Source organism: Astyanax mexicanus, unplaced genomic scaffold (genome assembly GCF_023375975.1).
Source record: "Astyanax mexicanus isolate ESR-SI-001 unplaced genomic scaffold, AstMex3_surface scaffold_31, whole genome shotgun sequence".
Lineage (NCBI taxonomy): Eukaryota > Metazoa > Chordata > Actinopteri > Characiformes > Acestrorhamphidae > Astyanax > Astyanax mexicanus.
This window is the reverse complement of record NW_026040041.1, coordinates 960,607-981,518: the sequence shown is the minus strand read 5'-3', so window position 1 is coordinate 981,518 and position 20,912 is coordinate 960,607. Positions and strand designations below refer to the sequence as shown.

The following is a 20,912-nucleotide window of genomic DNA, read 5'->3' as shown; positions in this document are numbered from 1 at the left end:
ATTAAAACAAAACAAGTTTATTAACAGGAGGCTCCTGGAGAGCCTACCCTGAAGCCTCACGATTCGCAGACCGCTCAGCTTCTAGAGACAGTCTCTGAATCTCTTACATTTTACAGTCGTATTAAAAGAACTCTATTCTCCTCGACTCCTCCCAGTATGAAGACACCTTAACATTTGCCTAAACAATCCTAAACAAATGTATATGTGAGTACATTTCCTGTTTTTCCCATTAGCTGAGGGTTCTGAATCTACAGATCCCTGCGAATTCTAAAGTTGTGTTTCCTGTTTTGCATGAACAGTTCAGCTATACCATGTCCGAAGAATGTGTGGACAATGCACCGCTGGGCTTTCCTGTTTCCTGTATATTTCTCTCTCTCTCTCTCTCTCTATATATATATATATATATCTATATATATATCTCTATATATATATATATCTATATCTCTCTCTCTCTCTCTCTCTCTATATATATATATATATATATATATATATATATATATATATATATATATATATATATATATATATATATATACACACACATATAGATATATAGGGTTACCATAAACTTAAAATAATCAGTTATAATCTAAATTGTCTGATTATATTCAAATATTGTCTTATACATAACTTTATATATCAAAGTTACACAATAAAAGCCAAAAGATTGTCTGTTTTCCCTCACACAGTTGCACAAAAAGGTGGTTTATTAGACTTTTGCCTCGTCCTGCTAACCGAGCTAGCATTAAGCTGGTTCAGTTACCTCAGGCTCAGGATCCACCACAGGTCCTATTAACTTGGTTTCTTAATAATAATAAAATATAGTTAACTAACGTTGAGCTAACTGAGCTAGCTAAGCTAACTAGCTAGATAATGTAACGCTAGTTACCTCAGGCTCAGACTCCATCACGGGTCCTATTTAACTTGATTTGGTAATAAAGTTACACAATAAAACCCACTAAATTGTCCGTTTTCCTCACACAGTTGAACAAAAAGGTGGTTTATCAGACCATACTTAGGTACTTATCTGGCCATAGCCTCGTCCTGCTAACCGAGCTAAGCTAACTAGCTAGCTAGCTAAGCTAACTAGCTAGTTAGCTTACCTAATGCTAGTTACCTCAGGCACAGACTCCATCACAGGTGCTATTTAAGCTTGTTTTAAAATAATATAAAGTTACACAATAAAACCCAATAAATTGTCTTTTTTTCCCTCCCAGTTACACAAAGTGGCGTTTTATCAGATTTGCCTCTGTAACTTAATTACCTAATCAAGTTTAATAGGACCCTTGATGAAGTCTGAGCTAAGCTAACTAGCTAGCTAGCGTAACGCTAGTTACCTCAGGCTCAGACTCAATCAAGGGTCCTATTTAACTTGATTTGGAAATACAGTTACACAATAAAACCCAATAAATTGTCCGTTTTCCTCACACAGTTGCACAAAAAGGTGGTTTATCAGACTTTTGCTGTATCTGGCCATAGCCTCGTCTTGCTAACCGAGCTAAGCTAAATAGCTAGCCAAGCTAACTAGCTAGCTAGCGTAACGCTAGTTACCTCAGGCTCAAACTCCATCACGGGTCCTATTTATAAATATAAAATATAAAGTTACACAATAAAACCCAATAACTTGTATGTTTTTTTCTCACACAGCTGCACAAAATGGTGATTTCTCAGACTTTGGCCTTATCTGCTATTAGTCTTATTCAGCTAACCTAGCTAAGCTAACTAGCTAGCTACACTCTGGGGTCTGCGGTCATTCTCACGATGCCATTGCTGGCACTGATTCGTCATAAAAAAAAAATACATTAAAAATTACTATTTTTTTTACTATTTAATTACTATTAATATTTGCTTCTAGTGCTTCCAAAATATTTGAATAAACCCATTAGTTTTTAGAGAAACAGATTAGAAACTGCCAGACCACAAACAGAATTTAGATAAAGTGGGAATATCCAGAAAAATAAATCCGCCTGGTGCTGCTGATGTATTCTGTCACAGTAATAATAATCCACGTAATAAACTATCATCAAAATCCTTATACTTTTTAATTTGAATTCTGTACATAAATAATAAGTAAAAAATAAAAGAGGCGCTGGGTAATTATTTTTTTTTATCAAAACATGATCAATTCCATCAAGATTTACAAATTCTGGAAGCATTTACATCTCAAATAATGATATTTTTAAGCAGCACAACCTCAGCACACCCTGGGATGGATTTTTACTTTCTGGACCTGGATTCGCCCCCAGCCCTAAGCCCCCTTACCCTCGACATAAATACCCCTTTACAACTACAGCACAACACAACATGCATTTAAAATTCTAACGCCAATAAAATCTAATTATACTGGAACAAAACTTTTCTCTTCATTACTACCAAATTATCTGGGTTTTACTTGGCACAACTTTCTCTACATACCTCCCCCTTCGGCCATCAGCGCAGACTGAAGGAGTCAAGGAGAGAACGGAGCAGGGTTGCCAGGTCCAACAAAATATATCCAACCCAAACCCAAAGTCTAAAACCCACCCTTCCGAAGATTAAACTAGCCCAAAATATTATCTGTCACACGTTTAAAGCAAATGGTAAAACAACTCTGAGTGTATGACTTAGTATTAATTAATCATAAATATTACTATTTACCTTAAAGTTATTAATAACTTATGTAACATTAATGTTTTATTATAAGTTTTATATCCCAGTCAAGAACATTTAATAGTAACATAAGTAGCAAGACAAGATTTTTCCTTACTCATTCTTCCTTACTCCTTCAATGTTTTTTATTGTCTTGTGATTTCCGGTTAAAAAAAAGAAAGTGCAAAAGGTATTTGCTTTTTCATTTTAGTGTTTTCATTTCAGTTTTATTTTTGGCAGCATGAATAGGAGAGAGAGAGAGAGAGAGAGAGAGAGAGAGAGAGAGAGAGAGAGAGATCACAACGTAACCAGAAACAAGAAATCACAAGGTAATTAATAAAAATGTTAAAGGGGAGAGTTCAGGAGGGGCAAGAACAGAAAAGAGTAAGGAAAAGTATAGATTTTTTGCTAATTATGTTACTATTAAATGTTCCTGACTGGAATATAAAACTGTTATAAAGTAAATAATAATAAACATTTTACAATATTATTAATGACTTTATGATTAATAGAAATACTCATAATAAATACCTTACTCTACTTAGTCGTGTACTCATAGTTGTTTTGCGATTTGCTTCAAACGTGAGACAGAGAGATATTTATTGGTCTAGTTTAAGCTTCTGAAGGGAGGGTTTTAGACTGAGTTTGCGCTGTATTTTGTTCGACCTGGCAACCTAGCCCTGCAGTGGAAAATAGAGAATGTTGCACTACAGCACTATATATGGTGACACAGTTATACAGGAAGTAGAGCTCATGTTGAGGCTATTCCTCACAGCATTCAGGGACACGTTCATAACATGTTTGGTTATTGTAATTTCACTGCTCATTACTCATTACTCATCAGTACTCATTAAAGCACAGTGAACAAATGGAGTATTGTTCCTATCTAGAAAAGCGTTCAGACTGCAGTTCGCCTGTGATCTGTAGTTCTGAACCGGTCCGAGAACCATTGCCATCATAAACACACTCTGACAGGCAATTAACACAATGAAACAAAAACACGTTGAGATCTGGCTTCACTTAACATCTTAAAAACAAAACTTCTACATCCATCTATAACTTCCATCCATTCATACCTACAGTATTTTATCAACATTTATGCACACAAGCAAACACATATTTTAATTTTTTTAACTGAGCTGCAGAGCCCAATTTTCAACGTCTAAATAAAGGTAATCACGGACCAACCAAATTTACCCCCAAGTAAAAACGTCTGGAATATGGGACGAAGCAGTGTTTTACACTTCAGCTGCTTTACTTCAACATCAGGTTTAAAAAGCGCTATATGATTAAAACTGATTTTAATGAACTGGAACATAAAGCACCACAAAATATATTGTTGCTTATATGTTCCTGTATGTATTATTTTGGAATTCAAGAAAAAAAAAACTCAACCATTAAAACCTTTCGCATTCAAAGTATATATTTATCTCTTTATATACCACTCCTTACTCTATACCACACGAATACACCCTGTATGTGTACGCTTACAGCCACAATGATTATCAAACTAATTATCTAACTATTCCTATAATTATTCCTGATTGATAAATCAAGAGTCAATTCTGAGGTCAGAGATCAACGCTGTTTTAATGCATAAGAAGTGAATCAACACACTTCTGCTATCTGGGATGCGAGTTAAATAATTAAAGATATTAAAGTGTAGATAAAGTTAAAATACAATCTAAACTTAACCTCTTACAGCTCAGTCTGAACAAGATCCAATTTACATTTACAGAGTTTTTCCTCCTTAAGAGTGAGGAGTAAAGTGAGAGTAAACAGTGAGTAAAAGTGTAGAAGAGTTCTTTACCTTCAGCAGATCAGCTCCTGTTTCTCTATAAGGACTAGAGGTGGGCGGGTCGATCCAAATATATCGATACCAACGCTGTTATTGGTATTAAGCAATACTTGTGTAAAAAGATCGATACTCAAGCTTGCTTTTTTTCTCCCCCCCTCCCCCTCTGGTCTTTTGTTGTTGCACGTGTGTCACGTGGCTCAGCGGAGCCAGCCAATCAGCCAACAGGTATGGAGAGCGACAACCTGAATATTTATATATTTATATTTTGACACTCTATGTATTTAGGAAAAATAGAATTGCACTGAAAGGAAGAAAATGACTTTTTTTTTTTTTCTTAAGAACAATTCTATTTGAAAAAAGAAACAAAGAACTAGAAAAGATGTCTAGTGAGGGGAGAATTTTTGTTTTATTTTTGTATTGTGGCTGCTCCTTTTCTATCTCAAAAAATATTTACTTCCCTAACGTGAAGGCAAACTTTGTTTTTGTTACTGTTCCATTGTTTGGCGAAATTTTATCCTAGATCTTTTGGATCCTTTGGATCTATGAAGCTTAAAATATTCAAAAGTAACGGTATCGATATCGCCAATACTGACCCTGGGTTGTTTTTTGGCAGCTTGCAATCTTAGTGCATTACCGCCATCTACTGGACTGAAGTGTGATTAAATTGTGTGAGATATGATATAAAAATATATATTTATATTAAAAAAAATCTAAAGTCTTCTTGCAGTTTGTGTATCTTTTGTAAATTTTATGACTGCTTTGACTGTAGGCTCTGTACCACCTAAACTATTTTTTTCAAAGTTACAGAGTTTTTTGTTACCCTCTCAAGATGTTCTCTCTTGTTAGAGTAATGCCTACGTGTATTAAATACATGCTTTACGGTTTCAGTCTCAGTACAGTATAGGCACATTCCGGTCTCATGTTTTCCTATAGTGTGTAAACCACTATTCAGTCCAGTTGGATTATCCTTATCCTGGTGAACCAGGTTTCCTCCTGCTGTATTAGTGAACTGAATTTCCTGACTGTTATTACTCTTGTTGTTTACTATATAAATACCTGCCTTTTGTCTCCTTATCCCATTCATCTTACCAGATTTTTTTATTATTGTTTTAAATTCTGATTTGCTTAGTGTAACCTGTACTTCTACTTGGTAATTTCAGTTATTTTAGTGCTTCTCATTTTATACTGGAGCCAGCACCTCCACCTGGACTGGATGAAGAGTTTAAACCTGCCTCTATTTGCCAATTAAATGTTGCAAATGTTGGTAAATGGACAAATTACACATAGTTTAAAGTTGAATATATATATATATATATATATATATATATATATATATATATATATAATTTTATTATTGCATACAATATGATATGATATGGCACAGCCCTGAGATAATACATGAATTTTATCAGATTTGTAACAGAAGTCAATGACCCAGAATATTACTAATACTAATAATACCACACTCCAAATATCTCCATATATCCAGGATTAAAGTCAAATAAATGATAAAGTACAGATATAATCTGTATCTAGTAGATATATAATGGAAAATGAGAACAGTGTGAATTTTTATTTTGATAAAAACAGTAAAAAAGTAGAACCCTGATGTGATAATTAGGGGTGGGTGATATAGCATCATATTTCAGGCTGTAATATCGTTCACCATATAAAATAATGTTGGTGATATTATTGTGTACGGTACGATATGGCACACTCCTACTCCTGATTTATCCGATTTACTTATTTATTTATTAACTATTATTATATTTTAGTTTCTTGTCAAATCTGACTCTATGGATATGTTTATAAATATTCTTAAAAACTTAAAATGTACCTGTTGATTTGCCCTGTGTCTGTAGTTGTAAAATGTATAAAGAGATTCAATTACAAAAATAAGAATGTGAATCTCAAAAAGAGAGTTGCAAAAATAAAACAAGAGAAAAAGTAAAAACTATACCTGTTTACATCAATTCAGTGCGAACATTCTCTAATTCATATACTGTCTCTTCCAGGATTTACCTGATTCATTCAGCCAATCACAGAGCTAGCTCCACCTTTCAGGACTACGTATAGATTTACAGGTACGTACAACAGGTAAATATCACAGGTAAGTGTGACAAAAATGCATAGAAGATAAATACAACAGGTAAATATATAGGGTAAATATAAAAGTACCTTTATATATCATTATAGACATGTATCATAGATTGTATATAGCTGGACAGAGCATCGTCTCTCAAAAGTGAAGCCACCACAGGTCAGGCGCCCCCTGCTGTTTGGTTTCAGAAAGCTGTGAAACTCCACCCATCCCCATAGGTTTCAATGGCAAAACAGAACTTTCAACCACGTTTTTTTCTAATATATTCTATATATACTTATATTGTTAAATTTTTATATCCACACAGAATTTGTTATTTAAAACGTTATTCAGCTCTATTTAAAAAAGGTGTGGTTATTGAAAAAGGGCTGGTTATGGGCGGTGCCAATAACAGACCGTCAGCTCCGCTCCGCCCTGCAGCCTGTGACCTCGAGGCAGCCCTCAGGGGCGGGGTTATTTAAATGAGTAGACGGTCTCTCCACAGTCTTTCTCCCTCCTCTGGTCTCTACTGCGCAGAATCGGTGTCAGGATCGCCAACATGGAGGAAGATTTTAGCTTCATTTTCATTGAATGACTGGGAACGGAGACACGGCGTCCATCTTTTTTTTACAGTCTCTGACATGTACTGATCCAAAATCAGTAAGTAAATATTACACTGAATACAATAAAACCTTCAGTGTGGAAAAAAAGAGTAAATATAAAGAAAACGCATAAAAATATATAATCATACTTATAAAACCATTCATTATTTTTCGTTCCTTCACTACTGGAATACAAAACAAACAAAAAAAACTAAAGAATATTTACGAGTGAGAGGTATTTGAAGATCTTTCTCAGGATGTTTTTCCTCTTTTATCATTTTCTTCCCTGTTGCTGTGAAAAGGACCAGGCTGTATAAAAAGCACAAAAACAAAAGTAGAGAATTAACAGAATTATCTCAAAAATATACATTTATGGCATTCGGCTGATCACTTTATCCACAAGGACTTAAAATGGAATTTTCTCCCCAATTTACGAGGTCAATTACCCGACCCCCCCCCCCCCCTTCTGAAATCTCTTGTTTGCTTCTGCTTCAGTTTTTGCTTCTGAGTCTGTTTTTGGGTACACATCCCCCATGTATAAACACTATTTAGACGGTGTGTGAGACACAGTCAGTCAGTTGGTGTTGGAGTTGAGCAGGGTGGAGTTGGGGGAGCTGGGAGCTGCTGAGCGCCCTAAGGTTGGACCGTGCTTTGAATAAAGAGAACACCTTTCTGCAATAATAACCTTTCATAATAACAAAGGAACTTTCTTATAACAATGTTATTGTTTTACTAAACATGTCTACACATATGTTTTCTTAAGCATTTTACTGGATGCATTTCAGGGTTTGAGTTCTTTTTAAAAAATATCAGCATTAGATTGTTAAAATTAAAATATATTAGTGGGTCACTTAAAATGAATTAAAAATCATGATTTATTTTTTTAATGCTGGAATTTCCCTGTATTATTGTGAGGGACAGTAATAATTGTGTAGTTTAGGTCAGGCAGACTAGATCATTTTTACTGTATTATAATATCTCAGAGAGAGAGAGAGAGAGAGAGAAAGACAAATGGCATGAACAAAAGAGAAAGAGAGAGATACAGATGTTGCAAGCGAATGAGAGAGACAGACAGCGTGGGAGCCAAACAAGTAACCTTATAGATATTTAAACTGTATGTTAAATAGTAGATAGTTTCAATATTCAAGTTTATTTGGATCCCCAAAGTCTTCTGATGATACCAGACAAAGACACACAGTTTTATACAGTTGAAAATGGGCTGGACAGTCAGGTGGGCTGAAATACATTTATTTTGTTATATAACTCCCTTCGGTTTCAGTGTCCAAATTTGGTCAAGATCGCCTTTTTAAAAAAAACACGAGTAGCCGAGGCAGAGACCGGGGGCAGGTTAATCTTTGCACTGGCGTTATCTGTCCTAATCTATAGGGAGGCTAACACACTCGGCTCGCTCACCCGGGGAAAGTGTCAGTATCTTGGCCTGCTGCCCACGTCAAAACTGTCCACTCTGTTTATAATAAATCTGTACGTGAACTCACGCACACATGCACACACACACACCTGAAACCTGTCTTCTCTTTTCTTTTAAAAGCTTGATTCTCGTCTATCTTTTATTCACTGATTTAACTTTGTAAATTTTATGCTTAGCGAACTTAGTAGAACTTAGCGAGTTGTAGAGAGCCCCGGCTTTCCTTCAGGGAAAACAACCCCATATGCTGTATTAGACGCGACAACAGAAGCTGCAAGCGAAAGAGAGAGACAGACAGACAGACAGATGGTGACAGCGAAAGAGAGAGACAAAGATACAGACAGACGATGTTAGCGAAAGAGAGAAACAGTGACGGACAGACAGACGATGCGAGCCGAAGAGAAAGACACACAGACAGTGCAAGAAAAAGAGAGAGATAGACAGACAGACAGATGCTGCGTGCGAATAAGAGAGACATGGAGAAATATGGAGCGAGTGAAAGGAAAAAACAAGAGAGACAGATGGAGCAAGCGAAAGAGAGAGATATAGAGACAGACAGACAGACAACGTTAGCGAAAGAAAGAAAGACAGACAGACGACGTTAGCGAAAGAAAGACAGACAGACAGATGGTGTTAGCGAAAGAGAGACAGACAGACAGACGTTAGCGAAAGAAAGAAAGAAAGACAGGTGGCGTTAGCGAAAGAGAGAGACAGACAGACAGACAAGCGTTAGCGAAAGAATTTCTGGTTGCCCAGAGCTTTAATATTCAATAAAAACGTCTGCCAGTTTGTTTTAACGGGAGACAGTGGTTTTATTTCTTAGTAATTGTAGTTGGAGTAATGATGAAAAAATTGTAGCCCCGAAAAAAATATGTATTGTCAGAAAAACAAAAGGTTATAGTGATGGGTCTAGCAGTGATCCAAACGGCTGAAACCAACTCACCACTGCAGAGCTCGGATTGGCAGTTTCTAGAATCTGTCCTTTAGTCAGATCTGTCTTCGTCCCACTCCTCTGCAGAACTATCAAAAACACAGATCAACAGTTATCTCTCCAAACAAACAAACAAACTTCCAATCAATTAATCAATCAATCAATAGAGGCGACATGCTTATCATACAAATATACAAAAGCTTCATTTTATTGGAATGCAATAGAACTACACTCCAGATCTAGACTGTGCATTTCCTGCAGAAACTGTGACTACGCCTGCAGCTCAAGTTTCAGATGTTAGGGTGTTGCATGGAGGCTGCTAAGGTGTTACTAGATGATGGGTTGTAAATATGTTTGTCTAATAGGGCTGAGTCCAAAAACGTTTGCTTCAGCTTAGGAGTCCAAATACCTTCGGCTGAAACAGTGAATTGAAAAGACGTCCAGGAGTTCAAAACTATCTGGCTAAATAGTGAAACTGTGCTTGGCCGAAAGTGTCCCAAAACTTTTTGGCTAAATGGAGGAATGCATGTCAAAAAACACAAAAACAAAAACCACTGTTTATATCTCATAGTGCAGGTAAATCTTTGGACGTTGCCATCTTTGTACTGATAATGTCATAGACATATTTATACATAGACTCTGCATAGCCTATACATAGAGTCTGTGTGTGTATACATGTGTGTATACAGACTCTATATATAGGCATTGCAGAGTCTATGTATAAATATGTCTATGACATTATCAGTACAGTGATGGTGGCGCCCGGAGCTCCAAAGAAGCGTTATAAGATGTAAACAGTGGTTTTTAATAAGCTTCTTGTGCACTTTTAAAAGTTCTTAATGCCTCAATTTAAATGTCAGGGCTCTCTGGATTCTACCAAGGGGGTGTGGAGCTACATTGAGACTGGATAACGGTGTAAAAAGCGATTTGCTGGGGCAAAACATGCCCCGGTGCGGCCACTGTACAAAGTGTTGGCAAAAAGCACAAAATTACTGGATCTGAGAAAGCTGAAGGAAAGCGGAGGTGAGGTATTCAACAAAGGTTAGTACTCTTTATCATGTTTAACTACACCCAAAGTCTTCACCTTTAAAATGAAATAATGAGTAAATTGATGCACCATTTAAAATATATTGTCACAGGCTTTAAAAATAATGTTCTTACCTCTCGTTTGATGGTGAACTTTCCTGGCTCTCTGCGGCAGTATGAAGGCGCTGGTGTTTTAGAAGATTCCTCTTAACTGTAAAACTCTCTCCACACTCTGAGCACCGATGCATTCTTTTTTCTCTGGCATGAAGGCTCTGGTGTTTTTGGAGATTCCTCACATTTGTACAGCTCTTCCCACACTCCGAGCACCGATACTTCTTCTCTTTGATATGAAGGCGCTGGTGGTTTTTGAAAATCTTCTTATTCGTAAAACTCTTGGCGCACTCTTCGCAGTGATATTTTTTCTCTTTGGCGTGAATGCGCCGCTGGTGCAGTACAAGGAGAAACTCTGCAGTAAACGTCTTCTCGCACTCCGTGCAGTGATAAGGCCTCTCTCCAGTGTGAGAGTGCTGGTGTCTTTGGAGACAACGCTTTCTTATAAAACTCTTTTCACACTGTGTGCACTGATGCGGTTTGATTTCTTTATGAATGTACTGGTGAGATTGTAGACCACGCCGCCTCAAAAAACTCTTGTCACAATGTGAGCAGTGATACGGCTTCTCCCCAGTGTGAATACGTTTGTGTATTTTAAGAGCTTTGCTGTTAGAAAAAGCCTTCTCGCACAGCGAGCACTGAAACGGTTTCTCACCAGTGTGAATGAGCTTGTGTGATATCAGATTAGAATGCGTGGTAAAACTCTTTCCGCACAACGTGCAGTTAAACGGTTTCTCTCCAGTGTGAATGCGCTTGTGTATTTTAAGAGCTCGCACTTCTTTAAAATATTTCCCACAATCCGAGCACTCGTGAGGTCTCAACTGTGTGTGAGTACTTCGGTGTGATATTAGATTACTCTGTGCCCTAAAACTCTGTCCACACACTGAGCATTGATACGGTTTCTCTCCAGTGTGAATGCGCTGATGTATTTGGAGACTGCGTAGCCTAGCGAAGCTCTTCTTGCACTCTGAACACTGATACGTTTTCTTTCCTGTGTGAATGAGCTGATGTTTTTGGAGATTGCTTAGCCTAGCAAAGCTCTTCTTGCACTCTGAACACTGATACGGTTTCTCTCCTGTGTGAATTCTCATGTGTTCTTTAAGATGTCTTTTTAAAGTAAAGCTCTTCCCACACTCTGTGCACTGAAACGGTTTCTCTACAGTGTGAATACGCTCATGATCTACAAGATTATTTAGTCTAGAAAAGCTCTTGTCACACTTTAGGCACGGATACGGTTTCACTCCAGTGTGAACGTACTGGTGTTCATCCAGACTGCTCTGTACTCTAAAACACTTCCCACACTCTGAGCACTTATATGGTTTCTCTCCAGTGTGAACGCGCTCGTGTAAGTTTAGATTACCCTTGCTATTGAAGCTCTTCCCGCAGTCTGAGCACTCATACGGTTTCTCTCCAGTGTGAAGGCGCTTGTGTATTTGAAGGCCACACTGTTCTTTAAAACGTTTACCACAATCAGAGCACTGATACGGTTTCTCTCCAGTGTGAATCCGCCGGTGTATTCGGAGACCATTCTTTGTAGTTAAATTCTTCCCGCATTCAGGGCACTGATGTGATTCCTTCTTTTTCACTTGACTCGTTTGTTTCGTCCTGTTAGTTGTTTCATTACCAGTGGAAGCAGGGGTTGTTTTCTGAGAACCGGAGCTTTTAGACACCATGTTTAAATTACACTCTTTTTTTTGCACAGTGGGAGGAATTCCTAATGGAGATGTTTATGCATCTGTTTAAGTAAATTCTTGAACCTTGTTGCAAGATGACTACCCAAAGCAGGAGAAGACACGAAGCAGGAGGTCCTTTCTTTCTGCAGGAGAAACAGGGGAAAACTCAGTCAGTCATTTAGTTGGGTTATTTTTGTCTACAAAAATTATGTAAGGTTATTGAAGGGAGCTGTACCTGTCTGAGTAACATGTTGATTAAGGTGTTTTTATTGTTTTATTTATCATTATAAATTAATTGTCATTTCATTTGGTTATTAAAAAGTGCTAAAAACCAGTATGAACAGGTTTAAAAATAAGAGTAAAATGTGTTTAAAATATACAAATCTAAAATATTTTGTACTTTAGTGTTGTTTTGTGGTGGAATGTAAAGAGTCATGTGACGCGAACTAACTTACAACAGCCATAGCCAACACAAGGTCTAAAAGGTCTAAAACTAAAAATATACATTTTTGTTTAATCTTGTTTATTTTGAGTTGTACACAGTATTGTTGTGCTAGCTAACTAGAGTGTAACTAGAGTGCTAGAGTGTAACTAGAAATGGACTCTAGCTCAAGACACTTCAAAAAACCTTAAAAAGACATCAGTATGACTCGTGCCCATTATTTTTACAACAACAAAAAATGTCCATGCTGTTTGTTCAAACTATGTTCCATTTGTTTGAAGACGTATTTACAACATCTAAATTAGGTTGAATAGATAAATAAGGACACACATTGCATTTGGATAAACTTACAGTAAAATAAATATTCCAAGTAGAAAAGTTAAATATTTATTCCATGTTTAATGATACTTAAACTTTAATTTATTGCCACTTCTGTAAAAAAAACATTTTACAGAGACCAGATTTTTAGTTAAAACAATCCTCTCCAAACACTCACCATAATACCCCCCATCAATATCATATACAGAAGCTTTATTAACTAAACACCATTAATTTTCATCCAAACGACAAAGCAAAAATAACTATTATATACTTTAAAGCATAACTATATACTTTTACATACTTTTAACTTGAATTATTCCTCACGCTTAGCCAAACAACAGGTACAGGCTTTTTAACTTAACCTAGCTAAGCTAACTAGCTAGCTAGCGTAACGCTAGTTACCTCAGACACATACACAGGGCCTATTTAACTTGATTTGGTAGTAATTGTTGCATACAAACCAAAACAATAATCCATATACTGTGTTTTATGAAGGTTCACCAGGAGTTGTAGATTCTATTAAAACAAAACAAGTTTATTAACAGGAGGCCTCCTGGAGAGCCTACCCTGAAGCCTCACGATTCGCAGACCGCTCAGCTTCCAGAGTCTCTGAATCTCTTACATTTTACAGTCGTATTAAAAGAACTCTATTCTCCTCAACTCCTCCCAGTATGAAGACACCTTAACATTTGCCTAAACAATCCTAAACAAATGTATATGTGAGTACATTTACTGTTTTTCCCATTAGCTGAGGGTCCTGAATCTACAGAGGGTCCTGAATCTACAGATCCCTGCGAATTCTTAAGTTGTGTTTTCTGTTTTGCATGAAAAACAGTTCAGCTATACCATGTCCGAAGAATGTGTGGACAATGCACCGCTGGGCTTTCCTGTTTCCTGTATATATCTATATATGTGTATCTATCTATCTATCTATCTATCTATAAATATATATATATATATATATACACAAACACACACACACATATATATATATATATATATATAGATACACATATATGGATATATAGGGTTACCATAAACTTAAAATAATCGGTTATAATCTAAATTGTCTGATTATTTATATATTACAATATAATATATTTGATATATATTATATATATCAAATATTGTCTTATACATAACATTATATATCAAAGTTACACAATAAAAAGATTGTCTGTTTTCCTTCACACAGTTGCACAAAAAGGTGGTTTATTAGACGTTTGCCTAGTCCTGCTAACCGAGCTAGCATTAAGCTAGTTCAGTTACCTCAGGCTCAGGATCCACCACAGGTCCTATTAACTTGGTTACTTAATAATAATAATAATAAAATATAGTTAACTAACGTTGAGCTAACTGAGCTAGCTAAGCTAACTAGCTAGATAATGTAACGCTAGTTACCTCAGGCTCAGACTCCATCACGGGTCCTATTTAACTTGATTTGGTAATAAAGTTACACAATAAAACCTACTAAATTGTCCGTTTTCCTCACACAGTTGCACAAAAAGGTGGTTTATCAGACCATACTTAGGTAACTTACTTATCTTGCCATAGCCTCGTCCTGCTAACCGAGCTAAGCTATCTAGCTAGCTAGCTAAGCTAACTAGCTAGTTAGCTTACCTAATGCTAGTTACCTCAGGCACAGACTCCATCACAGGTGCTATTTAATAGAGGTGTGCCAAAAAATCGATTCACATAAGAATCTTGATTCTCATTTACTACGATTCAGAATCGATTTAAAATGTCCCAAAATCGATTCTGAGGGGCGGGTTTTAGACTGATTTTGGGCTGGGTATTTTTGTTGGACCTGGCAACCCTGGGGATAGCGCTTGTCCCTTTGGAGATCTTCCAGACACACACAGAGCGTAGGTGTTTGAGAATCACCGGTAAGATGGCAGAACAAGCACTATATTACCTTAGATTAACGTGTAGTTTCAATGTTTTATGGCAGAATGCTTCATAACAAGCATAAAAAAGATCGCTAGTAGTTAGTTTCAGTAACTGTTAGCTAGCTAACTAGCTAACTTTCCAGTTCCACCTTAAATAACGCTACAGGTGGCAGCGGGCTGCAGCATTTAAGGCGGAACGGAAAAATAACAATAAGCTAATCAGAGCTAATTTCAGCTCCTCATCACAGAGGAATTAAGGAATGGACAATATGAATTAATTTCTCCACCTCCTGCCCCCTTTCTGAAGAAATACAACCACCTTAAATTAACTAGTTAATCAGCAGCTGCTCCTGAACTTTAGCGCTCCACTGCTATCATCACATCAGCCCAGCAGCGTCACCTACACACCACCGCTAGTAGCCTGGTAATAAAGCAGTGTTATTTATTTATGTATTTATTGTTCATTAACGTCATTGTGATATCCCAGTGATTCCTCTGTCACTGAGGACCCACATTCCTGCACATTTTATTGTTTTTGTAACACATTACTTGCTCCAGGACCAGTGTATATTATGGAGGGTTTTTTTTCAATACGATTCATAAGCCAGAAGCAGAAATATTTATAATTCAAATCGTTTTGAATCAAAAATCGATTTTGAATCGAATCGTGGCCCCCAAAATCGGAATCGAATCGAATCGTGAGATAGTAATCGATTCCCACCCCTACTATTTAAGCTTGATTTGATAATAAAGTTACACAATAAAACCCACTAAATTGTCCGTTTTCCTCACACAGTTGCACAAAAAGGTGGTTTATCAGACCATACTTAGGTACTTATCTGGCCATAGCCTCGTCCTGCTAACCGAGCTAAGCTAACTAGCTAGCTAGCTAAGCTAACTAGCTAGCTAGCTTACCTAATGCTAGTCACCTCAGGCACAGACTCCATCACAGGTGCTATTTAAGCTTGTTTTCAAATAATATAAAGTTACACAATAAAACACAATCAATTGTCTTTTTTCCCTCACAGTTACACAGTGGCGTTTTATCAGATTTGCCTCTGTAACTTTATTACCTAATCAAGTTTAATGGGACCCTTGATGAAGTCTGAGCTAAGCTAACTAGCTAGCTAAGCTAACTAGCTAGCTAGCGTAACGCTAGTTACCTCGAGAAGGGTCTGCGCGCAGATCTCATTTCTGCCCTACCTCTCCTGTGGTACCTACATGAGGCAAAGAATACGTCCTTTGTTTTGGAAGTAATGACGCCTGAGGTAAGCTCAATTGTAATTTTCAAATGTATTTTTGATTTGCATGACATCTTAAAATTGCATTGTCCAATCTAATCTGTAAATCATCCTATTTTAAGATTACCATCCTTCTGCTGAGGAAGCTGGAGGGGTTCAACAGATTTGAAGCTGAAAGTGTTTTTTCTCAACATGTTACATTTGAGTAATTATGAGAAATGAATCTTCCCATTCCACTTTAAATGCGAACTTGTTGTTTTGTTGTTGTCTTGTTGTCAGATTCATCATAGTTATATTGTTTTTCCTCTGTTTATATTGTGTAGTTTTTTTTATGAATAAATAAACTTTATTTGCTTTTATTATATTATTTTCCCTCTGTTTATATTTGTACATTGTTATTATTATTATTATTATTACTTCATTAACCTTTTCTTCATTAACCTTTTCTTCATTTAAAGCATTACAAGAACTGCTTGCTTCCTTGCTTTTACATAGTTTTCATTGTTTTTGAATAGAAACCTTTTATATTGTGTAGTATTTTTAATGAATGAAAACTTAATGCTTGCTTTTATTTCTTTTCCCCATTGTTTATTTTTATTATTATTATTATTATTATATTTAATTTTATTTTGTTTAGTGTCTTTTTTTCTGCTTCTTTTTGTATTTATTTTTTATTTCTGTATTTTATTTATTTATTTTTTAACATTGTTTTCCTATTTAGATTTGGTTTTCCTTCTGTAGTTTATTAAAAAAAAAATGCTTGCTTTTATTACATTTAATTGTCCTCTGTTCATTTATTGTTGTTTTTTAATAAAGTCGCTGCTTGAATTATTTTTCCGCTTGTTTATTGTGCATACTTTATTGCATCTTTCTGAAAATAAGCAATTTTATAGTGTTATTAAAACACAGACAAGCATGCTATTAGAAAATGTAACAGGTTACTAGCAATCAAAACAACTAGCTAAGTTTTTTGTCAATGAATGTTTTATATTACAACACAAACCTATTGCCTACATCTCAGTCAAACCTAGAATCTCCTAGGCACCCCAAACCCAAAAAGTATAAAATATATTTGTAAAGTATAAAGTTCATTAAACTATTGTTGCTTGTTATAACCTTGGTTTCGTACAATGAGCAGTCGGCCAAGTTGACTTTTATTTTGAAAATATATTATTCTGCGGCCTGACGCTGTTGGTTACCTCAGGCTCAGACTCAATCAAGGGTCCTATTTAACTTGATTTGGAAATACAGTTACACAATAAAACCCAATAAATTGTCCGTTTTCCTCACACAGTTGCACAAAAAGGTGGTTTATCAGACTTTTGCTGTATCTGGCCATAGCCTCGTCTTGCTAACCGAGCTAAGCTAAATAGCTAGCCAAGCTAACTAGCTAGCTAGCGTAACGCTAGTTACCTCAGGCTCAAACTCCATCACGGGTCCTATTTATAAATATAAAATATAAAGTTACACAATAAAACCCAATAACTTGTTTTTTCTCACACAGCTGCACAAAATGGTGATTTCTCAGACTTTGGCCTTATCTGCTATTAGTCTTATTCAGCTAACCTAGCTAAGCTAACTAGCTAGCTACACTCTGGGGTCTGCGGTCATTCTCACGATGCCATTGCTGGCACTGATTCGTCATAAAAAAAAATAATACATTAAAAAAATGCTTAAAATTTACTATTTGCTTCTAGTGCTTCCAAAATATTTATATGAAGTATAAAATAAAATGACATTTGAATAAACCCATTAGTTTTTAGAGAAACAGATTAGAAACTGCCAGACCACAAACAGAATTTAGATAAGGTGGGAATATCCAGAAAAATAAATCCGCCTGGTGCTGCTGATGTATTCTGTCACAGTAATAATAATCCATGTAATAAACTATCATCAAAATCCTTATACTTTTTAATTTGAATTCTGTACATAAATAATAAGTAAATAATAAAAGAGGCGCTGGGTAATTTTTTTTTTTTTATCAAAACAAGATCAATTCCATCAAGATTTACAAATTCTGGAAGCATTTACATCTCAAATAATGATATTTTTAAGCAGCACACCCTGGGATGGATTTTTACTTTCTGGACCTGGGTTCGCCCCCAGCCCTAAGCCCCCTCCCCTCGACATAAATACCCCTTTACAACTACAGCACAACACAACATGCATTTAAAATTCTAACGCCAATAAAATCTAATTATACTGGAACAAAACTTTTCTCTTCATTACTACCAAATTATCTGGGTTTTACTTGGCACAACTTTCTCTACATACCTCCCCCTTCGGCCATCAGCGCAGACTGGAGGAGTCAAGGAGAGAACGGAGCAGGGTTGCCAGGTCCAACAAAATATATCCAACCCAAACCCAAAGTCTAAAACCCACCCTTCCGAAGATTAAACTAGCCCAAAATATTATCTGTCACACGTTTAAAGCAAATGGTAAAACAACTCTGAGTGTATGACTTAGTATTGATTAATCATCAATATTGCTATTTACCTTAAAGTTATTAATAACTTATGTAACATTAATGTTTTATTATAAGTTTTATATCCCAGTCAAGAACATTTAATAGTAACATAAGTAGCAAGACAAGATTTATCCTTTTTTTAAATTGTCTTGTGATTTCTGGTTAAAAAAAGAAAGTGCAAACGGTATTTGCTTTTTCATTTTAGTGTTTTCATTTCAGTTTTATTTTTGGCAGCATGAATAGGAGAGAGAGAGAGAGAGAGAGATCACAACGTAACCAGAAACAAGAAATCACAAGGTAATTAATAAAAATGTTAAAGGGGAGAGGAGAGTTCAGGAGGGGCAAGAACAGAAAAGAGTAAGAAAAAGTTTTTTTTTTTGCTAATTATGTTACTATTAAATGTTCCTGACTGGAATATAAAACTGTTATAAAGTAAATAATAAAAAAACATTTTACAATATTATTAATGACTTTATGATTAATAGAAATACTCATAATAAATACCTTACTCTACTTAGTCGTGTACTCATAGTTGTTTTGCGATTTGCTTCAAACGTGAGACACAGAGATATTTATTGGTCTAGTTTAAGCGTCTGAAGGGAGGGTTTTAGACTGAGTTTGCGCTGTATTTTGTTCGACCTGGCAACCTAGCCTGCAGTGGAAAATAGAGAATGTTGCACTACAGCACTATATATGGTGACACAGTTATACAGGAAGTAGAGCTCATGTTGAGGCTATTCCTCACAGCATTCAGGGACACGTTCATAACATGTTTGGTTATTGTAATTTCACTGCTCATTACTCATTACTCATCAGTACTCATTAAAGCACAGTGAACAAATGGAGTATTGTTCCTATCTAGAAAAGCGTTCAGACTGCAGTTCGCCTGTGATCTGTAGTTCTGAACCGGTCCGAGAACCATTGCCATCATAAACACACTCTGACAGGCAATTAACACAATGAAACAAAAACACGTTGAGATCTGGCTTCACTTAACATCTTAAAAACAAAACTTCTACATCCATCTATAACTTCCATCCATTCATACCTACAGTATTTTATCAACATTTATGCACACAAGCAAACACATATTTTAATTTTTTTAACTGAGCTGCAGAGCCCAATTTTCAACGTCTAAATAAGGTAATCACGGACCAACCAAATTTACCCCCAAGTAAAAACGTCTGGAATATGGGACGAAGCAGTGTTTTACACTTAAGCTGCTTTACTTCAACATCAGGTTTAAAAAGCGCTATATGATTAAAACTGATTTTAATGAACTGGAACATAAAGCACCACAAAATATATTGTTGCTTATATGTTCCTGTATGTATTATTTTGGAATTCAAGAAAAAAAAAAACTCAACCATTAAAACCTTTCGCATTCAAAGTATATATTTATCTCTTTATATACCACTCCTTACTCTATACCACACGAATACACCCTGTATGTGTACGCTTACAGCCACAATGATTATCAAACTAATTACCTAACTATTCCTATAATTATTCCTGATTGATAAATCAAGAGTCAATTCTGAGGTCAGAGATCAACGCTGTTTTAATGCATTAGAAGTGAATCAACACACTTCTGCTATCTGGGATGCGAGTTAAATAATTAAAGATATTAAAGTGTAGATAAAGTTAAAATACAATCTAAACTTAACCTCTTACAGCTCAGTCTGAACAAGATCCAATTTACATTTACAGAGTTTTTCCTTCTTAAGAGAGAGAGTGAGGAGTAAAGTGAGAGTAAACAGTGAGTAAAAGTGTAGAAGAGTTCTTTACCTTCAGCAGATCAGCTCCTGTTTCTCTATAAGGACTAGAGGTGGGCGGGTCGATCCAAATATATTGATACCAACGCTGTTATTGGTATTAAGCAATACTTGTGTAAAAAGATCGATACTCAAGCTTGCTTTTTTTCTCCCCCCCTCCCCCTCTGGTCTTTTGTTGTTGCACGTGTGTCACGTGGCTCAGCGGAGCCAGCCAATCAGCCAACAGGTATGGAGTACGACAACCTGAATATTTATATATATATATTTTTACACTCTATGTATTTAAGAAGAATAGAATTGCACTGAAATGAAGAAAATGACTTATTTTTTAAATTCTTTTTCTTAAGAACAATTCTATTTGAAAAAAGAAACAAAGAACTAGAAAAGATGTCTAGTGAGGGGAGAATTTTTGTTTTATTTTTGTATTGTGGCTGCTCCTTTTCTATCTCAAAAAATATTTACTTCCCTAACGTGAAGGCAAACTTTGTTTTTGTTACTGTTC

General features: G+C 36.0%; 2 protein-coding genes across 7 annotated transcripts in view; both read right to left on the bottom strand.

The window, feature by feature from the left end:
• Positions 1 to 20,912, bottom strand: part of LOC125788905 (gastrula zinc finger protein XlCGF26.1-like) — a 77,940-nt gene that overhangs the window by 28,031 nt on the left and 28,997 nt on the right. The window contains exons 3-4 of one of the 4 annotated variants that reach the window (XM_049472836.1): positions 9,478 to 9,554; positions 6,232 to 7,417 (exon numbers count right to left, since the gene is read on the bottom strand). The exons of the other annotated variants lie outside the window; for them this stretch is intronic. Of the exons in view, the coding sequence (XP_049328793.1) occupies positions 9,518 to 9,554 (37 nt within the window). The 3' untranslated portion in view covers positions 6,232 to 7,417; positions 9,478 to 9,517. Of the gene's footprint in view, positions 1 to 6,231; positions 7,418 to 9,477; positions 9,555 to 20,912 lie in introns of those variants that run through there. 4 annotated transcript variants of the gene reach the window in all.
• LOC125788904 (zinc finger protein OZF-like) overlaps positions 1 to 20,912 on the bottom strand; it is an 83,841-nt gene that overhangs the window by 52,100 nt on the left and 10,829 nt on the right. For 2 of the 3 annotated variants that reach the window (XM_049472830.1, XM_049472831.1), the window contains exon 2: positions 12,289 to 12,418. The gene's annotated coding sequence lies outside the window, so the exon portion shown is untranslated. Of the gene's footprint in view, positions 1 to 4,438; positions 4,619 to 12,288; positions 12,419 to 20,912 lie in introns of those variants that run through there. The other variant, XM_049472829.1, reaches the window with a different exon arrangement.